General features: G+C 46.6%; 1 protein-coding gene across 2 annotated transcripts in view; it reads left to right on the forward strand.

Moving 5' to 3' along the window:
- The window catches only part of UVRAG (UV radiation resistance associated), a 287,747-nt gene extending 285,043 nt beyond the window's left edge, over positions 1-2,704 (forward strand). For both annotated transcript variants that reach the window (XM_004434016.3, XM_087433467.1), the window contains one exon: positions 775-2,704. In XM_004434016.3, the coding sequence (XP_004434073.2) occupies positions 775-1,477 (703 nt within the window). In that variant the 3' untranslated portion in view covers positions 1,478-2,704. The remainder of the gene's footprint in view (positions 1-774) is intronic.
- The last annotated feature ends 16,447 nt before the right edge of the window (positions 2,705-19,151 follow it).

Genomic DNA, 19,151 nt, shown 5'->3' on the forward strand with positions numbered 1-19,151 from the left:
TCAGAAACTAAAAGGCTTTGTATAGCTAAACAATGATTATTATTGTTTACCCAAAAGTATCTTCCTGAGAAGTAACTCAGGATCAAAAGAAGACTAAGTATTGCAAAACAAGTGTGTGACTAGCCTTATAAAGGAGAAGTCATTTCCCAAGTTAATTTTTCATTAAAAAAGTATGTATATGTATGTATCTCCTTGGTCCTCTGTCTGCCAGTTCTCTGATGCAAAGTGATTAGCATTTGGGTATTGGACAAGCTATTGATGATTGAGTCGTGGGTCATGGGTTTTAGTCTAGCCTTGCCACTGCCTCACTGAAGTATCATGGGCAAGTCATTTAACTTCTCTGCCAAATGAGAATACCTGCTTTATGAAGATAAAATGAGAGTTGAATATTAAGAACAAGAATGAGGATATTGATAGCTCTTCACATATATGAAGTTGATTACATCCCTCGTATATTTTTCTTTCCAGACCCAGTCCCTCCAGTTACTTCAACTCTTCCCCATATGACATGATTTCTATCCCTCATCCCACCCTGGGCACTCTCCTCTGGATATTTTTCAGTGTCTTGTATCTTTCTTGAAGGAAGCTCCCAAAGTTGAAGTCAGAATGCTTCATGTTGTTTCTTCCATTTGGACCCTACAATTAATACTAAGATTGACTATTATCAAGTTTTATTATCTCAAACCTAAATATACTGTTTCCTTTCTTTGAATCCAGAAGGCTTAAGCTAAGTTCTGAAGTTGAAAGTAACTTCGCTTTTTGTTTGTCTTCTAGCGACAGACACCACACCTCAAGTGCAATCCCTGTTCCAAAGAGACAAAGCTCCATATTTGGGGGCGCAGATATAGGCTTCTCTGGGGGGATCCCTTCACCAGACAAAGGACACCGAAGACGGGCCAGCTCAGAGAATGAGAGACTCCAGTACAGAACCCCTCCTCCCAGTTACAAGTCAGCATTAGCGCAGCCTGTGACCACCATCCCCTCCCTCGGAGAATCTGAGAGAAAGACAACGTCTCTGTCCTCCTCCCTCGATACCTCCTTGGACTTCTCCAAAGAAAACAAGAAAAAAGGAGTAGATTTGGGTGACAGCTTAAATGGAGGCCCTGTGAGTGCGAACACTAGCCAAGAGCAAGGAGAAGCCCTGTCTGGACACCCAGCTACTGTAAACGGCACTCTCTTACCCAGCGAGCAGGCGGGCTCCTCCAGCGTCCAGCTTCCAGGTGAGTTCCACCCGGTCTCGGAAGCCGAGCTCTGCTGTACTGTGGAGCAAGCCGAAGAGATCATCGGAATGGAAGCCACAGGTTTCACCTCAGGCGATCAGCTAGAAGCATTTAACTGCATCCCAGTGGACAATGCCGTGGCAGTGGAGTGTGACGAACAAGTTCTGGGAGAGTTCGAAGAGTTCTCTCGAAGGATCTACGCACTGAATGAAAACGTATCCAGCTTCCGCCGGCCGCGCAGGAGTTCTGATAAGTGAAGTGAGCAGACTGACTGTAGGACCAGGGCAGGGTCACTGCCTAAAATGAAGATACTGCTGCACTGGTTACCCTTTCTAATAATTATGACATAAAACGAATATTAATGGAGGATATTCCTCGGAAAAACAGACTCTGTGAATCGAGGAGGGACTCAGGATCATTGTGTATCAGTGGGCCCGACAAAGTTAGATTTTGCTTGCAGGATTTGCTTTTCAGGCCTGATGATTGTTTTAAGGCAAAAGTCACGCTCTAGCTTGAGTCACCTTATAGGTATTTGTCTGCTTTTTTATTTACACTTGTATGTTATCCTCAGAGGGAAGATGATAATATATAAATAATATAATGAACTCACCTTTAGTTTCTCCTAAGCATTTGCCCTCACCATAGTTTATAAAACTTTGGGAAAATTGAATATTCAGAAAAAGATTTCCACCATTTACTGAAGGATCTTTAGCCATCCATTAGGTTGACGAATAAGAAGCACAATGGTCTCCTCATACCCAGAGCCATCTGACCCTGCCCCTGCCCCTGCCCGCAGGCTCCACAGTCAACCTATAGATTCCACTGTTGCCCCATCTTCCCAGTGGATGGGTTGTGCATCCTGAAAACTGAGGACATCAGATTCACTGGTTCTTTATTGCAATAGCCATGACCTTCCACCTCCTCTAATCAGCCATACCCTTGAGATGTAGCCCTCAGATTAAATGAAAAACCTCACCTCTGGTGGATCCCAGAGAACCCTCCAGGACCCCAAGGTTACTACAGTCAGGTGGCATCCCAGCGCCCTTTAGGGACCAAAGTTTTTATGTGGGCGGATGCTGCAGTCAAAAACTAGGCATGCTTTCTGGCAGTGCACTCACCAGACAAAAATCCCTATGTATAAATCCCATGTTAATTTATTAAATTTCATTTGAAAAGGAAGGCATTGTATATGGTGAAATATTTGTAGAGAGTCAGGCTGTCCAGTGTACAAACTGTAAGGCAGTTGAGATAGTTGGATTAAAAGACTAGATGAGGCATAGAATACTATTGGTATGTGTGCAATTGCATAAATATTAAATTATGTTTTTGAAGTCCAATTGTCATTCCTGGAGCTCACATTTTATTTGCTATTGCTTTATACTTTATATACCCAAGGACATTGCCTCAGGGTTGCAAGCTCTTTAAGGAAAATTTATCCATATATCCATGTATTGTATAGAAGAATAAAAATTGAGTTTACTTCACTTGACCTGATTTTTTTTTCCAGCATTGAAATTCCTCCTGAACCTACATCTCCATATGTTACATCATGACAGGACTAGCCTGAACAAAAACCATGGCTGTATCTAAGCTAACGGTGTTGACTTGGTTTGCATTTACAGATTGTGTATAGCAACACACACACCTTCAGGTGTCGTAGCTGTGTTTGTCCTACATAACAACGTAGTTCATAGGTTTCATCATCATTTTCATATTTTGACCAAGCACTCCTGGGTTCAATTTTAATTTATAGCTACATTGTGAAACGGAATAGTTCATGTTGTTATTTTCCATGTAAAGAGAACTCACAGAATCATTGCATGACAGAGCCAACCTGCAAACAATTAAAAGCTTTAACTTGAGCTGAAGAAATCCATATAAATTCCACATAAAGAGGTGGGACTCCTCCAAAACTGGCGCAGAAGCCATCTGTAGAGTCACAGCTGCTTTGCAGTGTGCTGTCATTCATTTTAGAATCAAAGAGGGTGGAGAGAGACACGGTCTTGGATATACATCAGACTGGTGTGTGGGGTCCTCCAATGGAGTAACATCTACCTCACCACCACCAAAAAAAAGGTTTTTGAAGGACGATGTTAGTGTTTGAGAATGAGAGGAGAATCACATGTGGTTTGTGATTTCCCCCAATATGGGAGTGGACTTTGAACTTCATGCCAAACTCAAAGACAAGGTGCATTCAGCTGCAGGCCCTCCAGCCTGGCTCCTGGCACCACCAAGCAGAGGGACCAGGTACAGAGCACCCATGGTTACACTGTTCATCTCAGGTTTCATGCAACCAGATATACCTCTGGGGATCTATCCATCAGTCTCGCATTTGTGGACTCCCTGATTCTCAGGTTCACAGCTCTTCACCCCCAGAGCATGGAGCCCTGCCTTTGAATGTGATTAGATTGCGCAGAACTGGTCAGTAGTTACCTACACATTTCCTTGGTCCACACTGTGTCCGATGATGTTATGCCTCAAGACACCACTTAGGTTTGGGTTTGTTTAGTTTGGGTTTTGTGTTTTCTTTTGAGTTTGTTTGATGTCTGCAGTTTCTGCCATGACCTGGATAGAACCTGCAGTATTACGTGTCTCCAGGAGTAACTCTGTTCAACATTTTCCATTGCTACAGAATTAGTTTTGCCTCTGTTTCAAGTGGCCACGGCCAAATATGGGATGAGTTATTATCTCCTACTAATCTTTTTAATGAGTCTTGTAAATCACTAAAAAAACAAAATTGGCTTTGAGGATATAAGTTGAAATGAAAACTCACTACTATCCATTTCTGAACTGCTAAGAGCCCTTTCAGTTTTCATGTAGCCGAGACACTTTTAACAGCTGGCAAATGTTATCAAATGAATCTTTGATTGTGTTTTCTCTCTCCTCTTCCCGTTACCCACTTTAGAAATTCCAGAGATTTTTTCCCCCCTCAGAATATTAGTGTTGGACAATTGTATCCAGCTATATTTTTTTAGCAGTTCTAATGGTGCCCATTTATCCTGACCTAACCGGTTATTTAAATAATTTTTTAAACCACCACCAATAATAAATGGCATGTGAAACTGGTCTGCTGGTAATTGGAAGAAAACTCAGCATCTGTATTTATAAAATAAAATTGATTAGTATTTATTTTGAGAGTAAAAGTGTACATTATTTCCCTGCTATGTTTGAGTCCTGTCTTCTTCATTGTTTTAAATTTCATAGTGAAGCTGAGTTAACTATGAAAACCTTGTTCTCAAATAGCCAGCCATTCTGCTTTTATTGAGCTAGAGCACTCTCTCTGTTTCTCTCTCTCTGCCAGGGACTGGGCTAAACAAAGTTAATACAAAATTAATAAGCCTCAACCTCTGCCACGTACTCTGGGGGGGGGGGGTGGCATAGATATCTTAACACTTAATTATAACTCGTGTGATAAATTCTATGATGGAGAGATGTATGGCCATGCTATGGAAGGCAGAGAAAGCTGCTCTGATTCAAGGATCAGGAAAGGTTCATGGAAGTAATGCAGATGAAAGATGTGTAAGATTTCACATTACAGATGGAGAGAACTGTATGGACAAAGGCCCAGAGGCGAGGCAGGGCCTCAGGTGTGTTTGCAAAACAGCAAGGAGTTTGCTGTGCTTAGGGCTGAATGGATGTGAAGAAAGAGGAGAGGAGAAATTGAATTGCAGGCTGATGGAGAAGGACTTAAGATGCCTCGTGAAGAGATTTGGGTGTGTGGTACCCTTCCCAGGCTTTAAACTGAAGAGTAACTTGGTTAGATCTGAATTATGACTAGCAGCCAAGTTGAGGCTGGACTCTAATGATGCTTGCTTGAGTCTGTTTAATCTTTCTCTTTTTGTTTAGAAAAAAGAAATCTGTCTGAAAAAGAGGTGCATCCTTGTGTCCCTAATGTTTTCAGGGTAAATATTGAATAAGGAACTGGGTTTTTACCGTGTGGTACAAGGAGTGCGGCCAACATCTGTTCTTTAGAAGCTTCATGTCAGCTACTTTGAAGCCATGACTCTGGTCAAGTCATTGAACTTTTAAGGACCCCCGTTTTTTTGTTGTTGTTTTTTTTTTGTGAGGAAGATCAGCCCTGAGCTAACATCCGTGCTAATCCTCCTCTTTTTGCTGAGGAAGACCGGCTCTGAGCTAACATCTATTGCCAATCCTCCTCCTTTTTTTTTTTTCCCCCCAAAGCCCCAGTAGATAGTTGTATGTCATAGTTGCACATCCTAGTTGCTGTATGTGGGACGCGGCCTCAGCATGGCCTGAGGCCGGAGAAGCGGTCCGTCGGTGCGCGCCCAGGATCCAACCCAGCCCGCCAATAGTGGAGCACGCGCACTCAACCGCTAAGCCTCGGGGCCGGCCGAGGACCCCCGTTTTTTTAATCAGTAAAAAGTTGGAGAGAATTCTGCCCTTGCCATTCGGTTTGTATGGGGCCTACACCATCAACGTTGGCCCCCTTTTGTCCTGTGGGAGGCCGCTGCGTAGTGACGGACTTCTTAGCCCCATTCCCTGTTCCAGCCACTTAATCTCTCTGAATCTGGCTCCTAATCTGTGAAGTAGGGATAATACCCATCCACTCCCAGCGTTGGATAAAGTGTTAGAAGAGATGAATATTTTTATGAAAACACTTAACGATCTTTACAAAGCCCCATGCGTGCTGGGAGGAGTTTGTCATTCAGCAGGGTTTTCTTACATCATGTGTATCAGGCTTTGGTGGGACAATTGTGATACAGGTACTCGTTCTGTACACACTGAGGATGTCTCAGGGCTGAAACAGTTCTTTTGAAAAATTAAGCTGTAAACAATGTCAGGTGTTGGAAGTGTTTTGGTGGGTGGCATGGACACGGTGTTAAGACATGGCCTATAAGCCTAATTAGCTTAATTTTCATGTTTCTTAACACGTGGCAGATGAGCTTACTTAGGCCCACCTCATCCAAAATATTTTCTAACACGGCTTCTGGCTGCCTCATTGAATGCTGAATTGGTGCCCAGAGCTCTTAATTTTGCTCAAAGTAGATAGAAGCTTTCTTTCTCTTTTCCTTTTTTTTCTGTTTCTCCTAGCACATCTAATTACAGTTTTGTAGGTAGACAGCTCAGCCTTGTGGATTTTAAATGAATAAAAAATAAATGTCTATAAAATAAATCCACACTTTTTAGAGGCTGGCAGTATCAGCAATCCAGAAAAAGAACAGTCATGAATCTAGATAAAAATGAAGAAGATAGCCTGTTGGTGAAATAGCTGTAGCCGGCCGAGCCCAGGCACAGAACCACTACGAGGGAGAGAGTGGCAGGCTCGGATCTTTTTTTGTACAAAACACAATTCTAATGAGCTTCTCTCAGTCTCCGTTAAATTACAGGCAGCAAATTAGAAAGGAACAGAGGGTGGGACTGTACAGAAATAATGGATAACCTGGCTCTAAGAAGCACATATAAGCAGTCAGGAAGGAAGCAGTCTGGGCATCTTGAGTGAGGAGTCCTCAGCCTGACAGAAGAGCCAGTCAGGGGCATTCAGATCCCAGCCTGCTGCTCACTGGCTGTGTGACCTGGGCAAGGTGCTTGACTTCTCTGAGCCCATGTGCTCCTCTGAAAAGTGAAGTCAGTGGCTTGCTCAGGTTTTCCCTTGGGCCTGGACAGAGACTGCTCTTATCCTAGGAGCAAATGTGTATTCGTTTTTCAAAACCTGTCTCAGATGGCCTTGGGGCCCAGAGCACGGCAGGAAAGGAGAGGAGGCTCACCCGTCCCTCTGCCTGTTGTGAAGGACTTGGGGCTGAGCCGTTCAACGGCGGCCTGGGTTTCGTATGGAGTGGCACAGCTACGTCTACTCAAGAGCCTTGACACAAGGGTTTGAACAATATTTAACAAAAATTAATAAAACAGCCAGCTGAAAAAATTCAGCTTGGGTCTGACTTTTGCTGTTCCTAAGGATAGCCTTTCGTCATCAGAAAAAGGATAAATTAAGTTTAATAGGAAAATGCATAAAATATTTTAAGATAGTATATTATTCAAAATGGTTAGATAAGTTTTGCTGCTTTAAGGAATAGACTTGTCCTCTCAAAAATTTACTTGCAAAAACTTTTTTTAAAAATTCACTTACAGGAGGGGCCGGCCCCGTGGCTTAGCGGTTAAGTGCGCGTGCTCTGCTACTGGCGGCCCAGGTTCAGATGCAGGCGCGCACCAACACACCACTTCTCCGGCCATGCTGAGGCCGCGTCCCACATACAGCAACTAGCAGGATGTGCAACTACGACATACAACTATCTACTGGGGCTTTGGGGAGAAAAAGGGGAAAAAAACAAAAAGGAGGAGAATTGGCAATAGATGTTAGCTCAGGGCCAGTCTGCCTCAGCAAAAAGAGGAGGATTGGCATGGATGTTAGCTCAGGGCTGATCTCCCTCACCAAAAAAAACAAAAAATCACTTACAGGAGACACCTTATTCCTCGAAGAAACCAGCATCACTGTGTTTCCACAAATTTCCTGCCCTTCGGGTCAGGGACTCGGCCAGACTTTGTTATTGTGCTGTGAGGAGACCCCCGGCTACCTCGGCTACCTTAAGTGCAGGGGGTACATGACCTTTCACTCCTACAGCAGAGGTCTCTGGAGTTGCTGAGCTCAGGGCCAGGCCCTTTGCTTCCAGAAGCCTGCCGGTCGCCTTGACTTCCCTGTCGCCAGCCCCACTAACCTTAGTGGTACCCGGTAATTGCTCATGAAGTTAGAGGAGTGGGAGACTGAGGCAGAACATAAAACCAAGGGTTCTGTACCTCACACCTGGGTCTGTCTCTTGGTCCCCCGGGAGCCCTGTGATGGCCCAGTGTGCCCAGAGGCGGCATCAAAATCATCCGTGACCTTTAGAGGCAGAGCTCTCTGAGGATCAAAGGAGACCGTGGAGCTGGGCTTTTGTAAACAGTAGAAAGAGGTGCACATTTATCACGGATTCTCAGTAAGCATCCTGAGTGGTAATGAGCCCCCACCAGCTGGGAAGCCAGGGCCAGGGCAGAGTCTCCGCCCTGCCCTGCCCACATCTGCACTGGGCGCCTGCTTTCTCTCTCTGGTGATGCGGTGACCACTCAAACATAAGCAGTGTTTTCCTGTCCCAACCCCATCTCTTATGTGACAGCATTTGATGCTGAGGACAGCCCTGGGACGATGTGGGCAACGTGGTACCATCACCACTTGACCCAGCAGCCCACAAGAGGCTCCCAAGGGAGGGTGACCTGCCCAAGATCATGCAAATCTCAAGGCCACACGGGGCCAAACCAGGCCCTGACCTCTGCCCAGGGCCTCTTATGCACCCCAAGCCCTATCAAGGCCCCACAGCCCACTCCCTCTGCCCTGCCCGTCTGAACACCCCACCACCTACTGGCAGCTCTTCCCTGTTCAGCAGCCCCTCACTAAGGAGGAGGAGCACATCGGGAGGAGGTTTCAGCCCAGGGAGTGGAAAAACTTGGCGCCTCAGAGCATTGCAGTGTGGGACGTGGTGCAAATTTCCGGGTGGGGGGGAATGTATATTTGTAACTGTCAGAAATGTACTATAACTCAAAAGTCCATGAGGTCGGCCACGTAAATTGTGACTCAGACATACAAGATAGAGGGAGCCAAGGGGCAGGAAGGACTCACCTTTGCTGTATCTGACAGGTGGGTCACGGGGATTAAATGGAGGCAGGGTCACCAGCCAGGGTTATAAGCAGGAGAAGAGGACTTGCCAGGGACCTGCATTCATTCACTCATTGAACAACTGGTTACTGACCATCCTGCTCGCGTGGGGGAGCAGTGAGGACATAAGAAGACGGGGGCAGTGAGAGTGGACGGTGAGGAAGTGGAGAGAGCAAATGTAGACGACCCTTGCAAGAAGTTTACCTGTAAAGAGATGGAGAAAAATAGGGTGGAAGCTGGAGGGGAACGTGAGGGAGGGGGAAGATTTCATATAAATACTAACGGGAAGGAGCCAGTAGCAGGGAGAAGGCGAATGTTCAGGAAGAAGACAGGGCGATGGAAGGAGCAAAGTCTCAGAAAAAATGGGAGAGATGGGGGAGGGGAGACCCTGGGTGTGGTGGAGACATCACCTGGGTAAGAGGAGGACAGGAGGAAGGGCAGGGAGGGCAGGACTAATAGGGTGGGAGGCTGCCGGGTTTCCCACCTAGCCCCTGAGGAGAGATGGCCTGGGCCGGGGGCCTGATTGGAGTGACCGTCCCAGGGTACAGGCCAGGGCAGAAGGGGCACTGTGGGGGTGGCTGGGAGCTTCTGGGCCTTTTTGGAGGAGACTCCTGAGGTTTAGGGGAGAGGACTGGCTGGCTGCCCGGAGGTTCGCCATGGCTGGGCTTGCCACCTGGATTGCAGTCACCTCCTCCCCGGCTCCCTTCAGCCATTTTGCTTTCCCACTCACTCTCCACACTGCAGGCACAGTGACCTGTCCCAGACACAGCTCTAACCCTCTGAGAGCTGTTAAATAAAGGAAAGAATCAAAAATGTACTTACCTTTGCTGTATGTTGTACACGCTAGTCAACCAAATAGATGATGAGGGGAAGAAATATTCCAAGTAAAAGGATTTAGAAGGGATAATAGGGTTAGACTATCACCACTCTGCAACATCTAATGAACTCATGCATCTAAGACAATGATCATCAATGGCTGCTAATATCACAAAAAGAGAGAAAACCAGACATTTTATGCCTCCTGATGGAAGAACACAACTCCCATGAGGTATTCTTGGCAAAAGCTTGACCCTAAGTATGATCAAACCTCTACCTGCGGTGTCCAATACAGTGGACACTAGCCACGTGTAACTATTAAGTAATTGAAAACTGGCTAGTCCAAACTGAGCTAATTGTGCAGTAAGTGTGAAATACACAATGAATTTCAGAGACATAGTACAAAAATACAATGTAAGTAATTTTATATTAATAATTCTCATGTGGATTGCATGTTGAAATGATAATATTTTGGATATATTGAATTAAGTAAAATATGTTATAATTAATTTCATCAGTTTCTTTTTACTTCTTAAACTGTGACGACTAGGAAATTTTAAATTGCACACGTGCCCTGCATTTGTGGCTCCCTTTGTATCACTATTGGACAGCACAGCCCTGCATCTAACTGCCAGTTTACAGGAAATTCAGAGGACAGATGAGCATGTTAACACCTGGAAATACCACCAGCAAAATCTAGACTGTGGGAAACTCCACAGGACAGCCAACCTCGTTTCTCCAATAAATATGTTGCAAAGAAAAAGGGAAAGAAGGAGAAAGCTTATTAAAAAGAGACAGATCAATCAATCCCATTATGGACCTCGTTTGATTCCTCTAAACTAAACAAACTAAAAAAAAAAGCATTAAATGACAATCAAAATGTAAACACTGACTAAATGTTTGATTATATTAAAGACTTGTTAATTTTAGGTGTAATTTTAATAGGAAACACTAGTATAATATGTTTCTTAAGGTCTTTATCTCTTAGAGATACATACTGAAATATGTACAGATGAAATGCATATTTCTGGGGTTGGGGGTGGGGTATGTAGTGGGGTACAGATGAAACAGGATTGGCCATAGGTGACGGTTGATGGGCCACTGGGAGTCCATTACTCACCTGGAGCCTCCAGCCCACATCCTGCTCTCCGACCATGTAGATGCTTGTCATTCCCAGAATGCCCCTGCTCCTGCACCCCTCAGGGCCTCTGCCTCCATGGTGTCTCTGCCTAGAATGTCTTTTCCCCCAACCCACAGCAAACACCTGTTTGTCCTATAACCTATAAGCCAGAGTTCAGCAGCCTCCTTCCCCCCCCTTTTTTGTGTGTGAGAAAGATTGGCCCTGAGCTAGCATTTGCCAATCCTCCTTTTTTTTGTTTTTTTGCTGAGGAAGACTGGCCCTGGGCTAACATCCATGCCCATCTTCCTCCACTTTTTTATATGAGACGCTACCACAGCATGGCTTGACAAGCAGTGCATCAGTGCATGCCCGGGATCCGAACCGGCAAACCCCAGGCTGCCACAGCAGAGCGCACGCACTTAACCGCTTGCGCCACCGGGCCGGCCCCTCCTTTCTCCTTTGAAGTCCTTCCTGCCTCTTCCTCAGTCTCCCTACCTTGTGCTCCCCCCACCACCTGGGTGTGCTTCCATCACAGCCCTTCCTACATTTTCTGCAAGTGTGTGTTTCCCTGTCTGTCCCCTCCAGTAGGCTGTGAGCTCACAGAGGGCAGGCACCTTGTTTAAGGCACAGCTAGTGCTCAGCAGAGTTTGCTAGGTCAGTGTCAGGGGGCTGAATGAGTGCCCTTTCTACAGATGAAGCAGTTGAGGCCCAGAGAAGTCAGTGCCATAGCCAAGTTCACACAGCGAAAACGTGACAGAGCTAGGACTTGAAACCAGAACCTTTGAGTCATTTCTCTGCGTTACATCTGAGTTCCTGCATTTCTCTGCATTATACGGTTCCCTGCATTCATTCGTCCATTTAGCACTGATTGGCGCCCCCTCTTGGTCTGGCACTGGCTGAAGAAATCACGGGCCAGTGCTATGGAGAAAAACCACAGGTAGCCATGAGAGGATGACAGGGATCCGCTTCGCCCGGGGCTCTCAGGCAAGCCTCCTTTGGGGAAGTGAAATTTAAACAGATTTGAAGTCAGAGAGCCCACTCCAGGCCCAGGGAACAGCATACGCAAAGCCTTGGAGGAGAAAGCAGCACAGCACGTGTGAAGGGCTCCAGGGCGGCCAGTGGGCTAGGGTGGAGTGAGGAGCACTGAGGCTGGACAGGTGGCCAGTGGCCAGGTTTCCTCAAACTGGGGTCCACCGACATCACCCTCTCCCCTGTCCAGGGTTCTTTTCTTCCAATTGTATTTTGCCATGAAGTATTGATTTTTTTTAAACAGTGAAAGTACATCCTGACCCCTCTGGCTGGCCCCTGAGGACTCAGTTTCAGTGCTGGCCCTGCATTTGTGTGGACCATCCCGCTGGCACAAGGAGTACTACCGTCGGTGGCAGGTTTTAATATATAATCACAGCCCAGACGTGCAGAAATGGTACCTTATGTCCCCATAACTGTCCTCAACCAAGCTCATGAAGGCCTTTTGCAGCTGGTTGCAGAAAACTCTTCATCCTGCCACTTCAAGGCAACTCAGTCATTTCTGGTTAAAACTTATCCTCTTTAAGGTAAGCGTCCAAATTCCCAAATCCTCCCCGACCCCACCCTTCACCCTTTCACCCCGGGTGAAAGGCTTCGGACAAGAGTCTCTCTGACCCGCCCATGGCGCGGCCCGTTTGAGTGTCTGGCGCTGGCCTCCGCTGCCGAGGCCCTTCCACGGCTCTGGTCTCTGGTAACCCGTGTCGTTCTTCTCTAGATCCAGACCCTCTCAGCCCTGCTCGGCTCCCCTGGGGACGGACTCAGGCCTCCTGGCCACTTTCCCTCACTGCTCTGTGAAGCTGCCCTCAGGCCCCCTGCCTGGACTTCTCCCCTCTGCCAGTCGGCTGCCCGGGCACCCGAGGAACACGGAGCTTCTGTGAAGGCTCGCCTACGTCCTCCTGGCTGACCCTCATCCGTGACTGCCCCAAACCTGCCTCCTGTTTAGACCCCAGACAGGGGCAGGGCTAGGGGAGGAAGGGCCCCTCTCAAGACCACCAGTCTTTTGACTTTGGGGTCTAGCTTCGCCCCTTCCAAACAGTCCCTCCACCGTAGCTCTTCAAACTTTCACTTCCTTTTTTTTTTAAACATTCCCTTTATTATTATTATTTTTTTTTTTGAGGAAGATTGGCCCTGTGCTAACATCTGTTGCCAATCTTCCTCTTTTTCTTTTTTCTCCCCAAAGCCCGCGTACATAGTTGTGTTTCATAGTTGTAGAGTTGTGGCTCTTCTACGCCTCAGCAGGGCCTGATGAGCAGGGAGTGTGTCCACGCCCAGGATCTGAACCGGGGAACCCCAGGCTGCCAAAGCCAAACGCGTGAATTTAACCGCTTCGCCACCAGGCCGGCCCCTCACTTCCTTTTTAGAGGTGGGAAAACACTCCTACATCATCACCATCATCATCCTCTATGGCTTTTTTTTTTTTTTTCCCACGGCTGTTCACTCAAACTTCTCCAGGCTCAGAGCTCTGTCTGGTCAGAACTCACAGATCCTTTTCTTGCCCCACAAAGCCTGGCCTCGCAATGAGAGCCTGACTTTGGAGACAGTCAGCACTGCAATTCCCTTTATTGTTTTGGACTGTATCCACTCTGCGCTGGAGGCAGTAAAATGGTGGGGCAAGCAAAGGGGTCAAAGGAGTGGGAAACAGCTCGCTGAATGCCGCACTGCTGTCACTGCCACTGAGCAGGGACGAGGGAGGCCGACTGCACAAAGAGTGAAGCGTTCCTTCCAAGTGAAGTCCAGATGATGTCAGCGCCTGTGGCCCAAACAAAGGAACCCCAGAAGTCCAGAGGGAGAGAAATGGTGGGAGACATGAGTTGTCAGTGGTGTGGGCACATTAAAGGCTAAAGAGCTTGCAATGTGGCAGGTAGCGCCAGAGTCACATGATGGAGGGGATTTAGTCTCAGCAAAACATCATCCATCACATTCGATGAATGTTGCTCATTGGGATTTAACTGGCTTTGTAGCGTTGTGTGGTTTTAATTTGTAGACTTGTGTTCGCTTTATGGTTGTAGGAGAGCTATAAACATTAGTTTGTACTTAGTTTTTTGTTTGTAAAATGTTCTTGAGAGTAAAAATGGAAGGGTGGGGCAGTCTATACTGAACAATTTTTCTTTGCAGTTGTTTACCGCACCCCCTAAACAAGACAGGATCCGGGGGAGATGTAGACAGTCTTTACTCTAGGGTTGGACCATACCTGCCCATCCCTGAGATAGGAGGGGGAGGCTCTACGAGGGGCTGCATTCACCACCCCAACCTTGGCCTTTGTTCTAGATCCTTGAGTACCCTCTGGGACCAATCCCTCTCTCCTAGGCCCTCTCCCCTCCCCACTATTTCTCTGGATGCCTTTAACTCCTGGGCTTCCCTCCCTCTATGGGTTCCACTTTTTCTTCCCCTCAGCCTCTGGAGGGCCTGGGCAGAAGGAAGGGGCTCTGGATCCTGCTGGCAGAGCATCCACCAGACGGCCTGATCATTTGCAGTGCCAGATGGAGCCCCTCCGAGGGTCGTCATGCCAAAAGAGTTTCTGTCTCTTTCTTCCCTTTGGCCACATTCTCAAATGCCCCCTCTGTTTTCTGGCATAAGTGTGTGCCAGGATCCAGGAAGGAGATGGAGAAGGAGAAGATCCTATGCTGGCACAGACTTGTTTAGGCAATATTATAAATAAAAACAAGTTTTCAACTTTAGGGGATCTATAGGAATTTTTAACCTTAGAAGAGTCTATACATTACTTTTTGCATGGTGTCACAGGTCTTACTACGGATTCTGTATGTTATCTTAAGTGCAGTGGGAAATCTCTGAAGCGTCTTCAGCGTGGAGGATGATATGCTCTAGTATATGTTTTAAAAAGAATGCAATGGGAGATGATACTTCCTATAATGGTGGCTGTATGAAGTGACTACATGAACCTTCCTGCAATTAAAACTGAAATATGGACAAATAAAAAAAACAACAATCATTTAAAGGCCCTGGGAAGTGTCTCAAAACAGACAAAAGCCAGAGGAGAGTTTACTTTTGAAAAGTTGCAACTGCAAGAGGTAAGAATTGTGCTGGTGCTCCCAAACCCCCACGGCCATGGCAGGTGGAAACCACAGCCTTGCCACCTTAGGTTCCAGAGAGTAGAGTCTAGAGCTAGAAAAGCAACTGGAAATTTAAGGGGGGAAATCCTGGAAGTGAGAGAATTGCAGAAGGCCTAAGACCCAAAATATGAGCATAAACTCTGTTCAAATCTTTAGCCAAATGCTAGAGGGCCTGGTGAAAAAATAGGTGGGGACCAGGGAGGAAGCTACCCTTGAAAGACGGCTGCACTAGACTGAGAAGATATGAGAGTGTGCTGCTTTTAAAACACTGAGTGAATTTCCTAACGTGTGTGCAGTGCAAGTTGCAGAAAGCTAAAACCTTGATGCCTTGAGGTATCAGAGGACAGAGCCCAAGACTAGCAGAGCAGCTGGAAATTTAGGGGAGAATCCACAGAAATAAGGGAACCGCAGAAAAGTGAGCACCAAAATCTAAATGTAATCTGCCCAAATCCTTGGATGATTGCCAAATTACAGAGGTGCAGGGAGACCCTGGGGAGCTGGAAAAAAGCAGCAGCTGGAAGCTGTAGGAACTGTGTAGAGATATCCGGGGCCGCACACTGTCGAGGAGACAGAGTTTGTAGTTTGAATCTAGGCAAATTAACTGCCCACCAGAATAAACACCAGCAATCATCAGAAGAGCACCACAAAACTCAGAATTACCCCAATGTCTAGTTTTCAGACTGCAAAGGAAAAGAAAAATGTGACCCATACTTAGGGGGAAAAAGGCAAACTAGCAACTGATTCTGAGTGGCACAGGTGTTGGATTTAGCAAACAAAGATTTCAAAGCATGCGATAAAAGGAAAATATGTTCAAAGATTTAAAGGAAAAAGTGGTCTTAATGAGTGAAGAGAAAAGGAATCTCAACAGAGACATGGAAACTATATCTATATTTAAAAAAATCTAAATGGAAATTCCAAAGCTGAAACGTACAATAATTGAAATGAAAAATTCACTGGTCAAGTTCAACAATAGATTGAAGATGGCAGAAAAAAAGAGTCACTGGCCCTGAAAGTAGATTAACAGGAATCACTTAATCTGAAGGGAGAAAAAAGATTGAAGACAAATGAACAGAGCCTTAGAGACCCAAGGGATAATATTAAGAGGTCCAAAATATGTGTAATTGGAGGGCCAGAAGGAGAGGAGAGAGAGATAAAAAGGCAGGAAAAGGTATCTGAATACCTGATGGCCAAAAACTTCCCAAATTTGGTGAAAAACTAACTTCAAGAGTTAAGAATCTCAATAAATCCCAAGCAGGAAAACACAAAGAAAACCGATTCTAGGCACATAGTAGTCAAACTAATGAAAGCCAAAGATAAAGAGAAAATCTTGAAAAGAGCCAGGAAAAAAAAAAGATACCTTGCATACAGGACAGTGATACAATTAACAGTTGATTTCTCATCAGAAACAAAGGAGGCCAGAAGATATTGGAACAACACACTCAAAGTGCTGAAAGAAATATCCATCCCCAATAATTCTATATTTAGCAAACTATCCTCCACAAAGGAAGGTGAAATAAGACATTTTAAGATAAATAAGCAAGCAGATAATTTATCACCAGAAGACCTTCATGACAAGAAATGCTAAAGGAAATTTTTCTTTTTTTTAAAGATTTTATTTATTCATTTTTTTCCCCCCAAAGTCCCAGTAGATAGCTGTATGTCATAGGTTCACATCCTTCTAGTTGCTGCACGTGGGACTCGGCCTCACGTTGGACGGAGAAGCGGTGCCCTGGGGCGCGCCCGGGATCCGAACCCAGGCCGCCAGCATCAGAGCGCGCGCACTTAACCACTAAGCCACGGAGCCGGCCCTAAAGGAAGTTTTTCAAGCTGAAGGGAACTGGGATCTACAGTAAAGAAAGAAGAGAACTGAAATTGATATATATATATGGGTCAATTAAAAGATTACAGATACATTTTGGGGATTATTAAGTACATATATGTAATTGACAACAATAGCATTAAGAACAGTGGAGGTGGGGGATAAATGGAAGTATATTATTGCAGCATTCCTATATTTTACCTAAAGTAATTCGTTAACTCTCAATAGAGTCTGATAAAGATATGCATATGTAATCTCTAGAGCAACCACTAAAAGTTATGCAAAGAGATATAACTAGAAAGCCAATAAAAATGGAATAAAATGGAATACTGAAAAATATTTGATTAACACAAAAGAAAGCTGGCAAGGAGGAACTAAGGAACAAAACCCAGATGAGACAAATAGAAGACATACAGCAAAGCGGCAGACTAAAACCATCTCAACAATTACAGTAAATGCAAATGGGTAAATATTTCAGTCAAAAGGCAGAGATTGTCAGACTGGATAAAAAAAGCAAGAGCAAATTCTGTGCTGCCTCAAAGAGACATGGTTTAAATACAAAGACACAGACTGAGAGTAAAGGGATGGAAGGAGATACGCCATGCGAACAGTAAGCATGAGACAGCTGGAGTGGCTGTATTAATATCAGATAAAGTATACTGGAGAACGAGGGTATTACAAGGCATAAAGAGGAATGTTCCATAATGATTATAAAAAGCTCAATACACTGAGAAATATAAGAATTATAAATATACATTTTAAATGGGTGCAGTTTATTGTATGTAATTATGCCTCAACAAGGTGGGTTTTTTCTTTTAAAGCATGGTGGGTGCTGCGGGGTAAAAGGCTAGAAGGGTCACTTAGGCTGGAATGGGGCTATAACGCAAAGAAGAGGAAAGGCAGGTTTATCGGGCGAAATTCTGATTTCAGACATAGATGGTTTCAGAGGCCTGGCAGAGTCACAAAGGTGGATGTTGGCAGCTGCTGGATGTGCAGACAAGAGTCACTGGCCGGGGAGAGACTACAGAGAGGAGGAGCAGATTCAGACCTGAGCTCTGGGGTTCACTTAGCGGTGTGAGAAAGAGGAGGAAAGGAACCCTCCTGGGAGATTGGGAAGAAATGGGAGAGCTGGGAGGACCCAGGGAGTCCAGAGGAAAGGGTGTTTTAAGAGAAAGGTCTTGCCCAGCAGCAGGAAGTGTTGCTGAGGAGTCAGGTCCCAGCCAGTGCTGTGAGGAGGCAGAGGGCAGGAGCCAGGTGTCCGCCCCCGGGGCTGATGGGGCCAACCCCAGGAGGAGTGCAGGCTGGGGCAGTGGCCTCCCACTCTGCTCTTGGCCAGCATGCTCACCAGGCAGGCACGCAGGCAGTCGGCAAACCTTGGCTGAGCCCAGCCTCAGTGCCCTCCCTCTGCTGCCTGGTCCTGGGGGCACAGAGAGGACCTACCCCAGTGCCTGCTTCCCCTCCAGAGCTCCCCAGCTGGGCTGTGTAGGTGGATAATTGCACTGCCTTGTGCGGGAGCTCCTGGACTTTGGAGGTGAGATGGGGAGCAGGGAAACCCTCAAAGAGCGCAATGTTTGATGGGGGCCATGCAGGATGAGTAGGAGTACGGGTTTTCCAGAAGGTGAGAGTGAGGTTGGGTGGACCCAAGACCTGTGGGTGAGTGGAGGTCACGAGGAGGCAGATGTTCGCTCTGCACAAGGTTCCTCACAGCTGTGGCTGGCCAGGGTGCGGGAGGCTCCCCAGAGAGGAACCTCTGGAGGTGCGGAAAGGTGGGCCCGCAGGGGCTGCAGAGGGTCTGACTGTCACAAGCACTCCAGCCCTGAGAGACCAGTCATCAGAAATGCAGGCCTGCCAGACGAGTCTCCTATGCCAGCTGCCCTCCTGGCAGCTTCATCAGACACGGTAGTCCAGCCGCAGAGGCCTGGCCAGGGCTGGGACCCCGTGTCTGCTCCTTCAGAACCCCTGCTCTCCCGGCTCTGGCCCAGCCAGCGAGGCACTACCTGCCGAAGTGCACTCCGATGCGGGGGGGCCTGGGAGGAGGAGGTTTGCAGACTGTGAAGTGTATGGGGTTGAGGGAACATGCAGATAGAGGTGCCAAGAGGACTGAGGAGGCCTAGGGCTGCCTGGTTCTGGTCACACGACTTACGGTCAGAGACAGCACATGGTAGTGGTTATAAGGAGGCCTGGGGTAGACGAGGGAGAGACGGATGTCTGCGAGCCTGAAGCTTGAGCAGTGTGGAGAGCCCTCGTGGGGAAACTAATTTTGCCTGCCATGTCTTCTGGGACAGCCGGACTCCCCCAGATGAGAGGAGTCAGGATACCACCCCGGCCTCCCAGCAGCTGGCCTGCACAAAAGGCACAGCGGAATCCCCAGATAGATTTGCCGTCTGTAGACCTGCTGTGGGTTTGCCCCAAACACAAGACCTCTGATAAATTTATT

Source organism: Ceratotherium simum, chromosome 7 (assembly GCF_057802395.1).
Source record: "Ceratotherium simum simum isolate JZ-2026a chromosome 7, ASM5780239v1, whole genome shotgun sequence".
Lineage (NCBI taxonomy): Eukaryota > Metazoa > Chordata > Mammalia > Perissodactyla > Rhinocerotidae > Ceratotherium > Ceratotherium simum.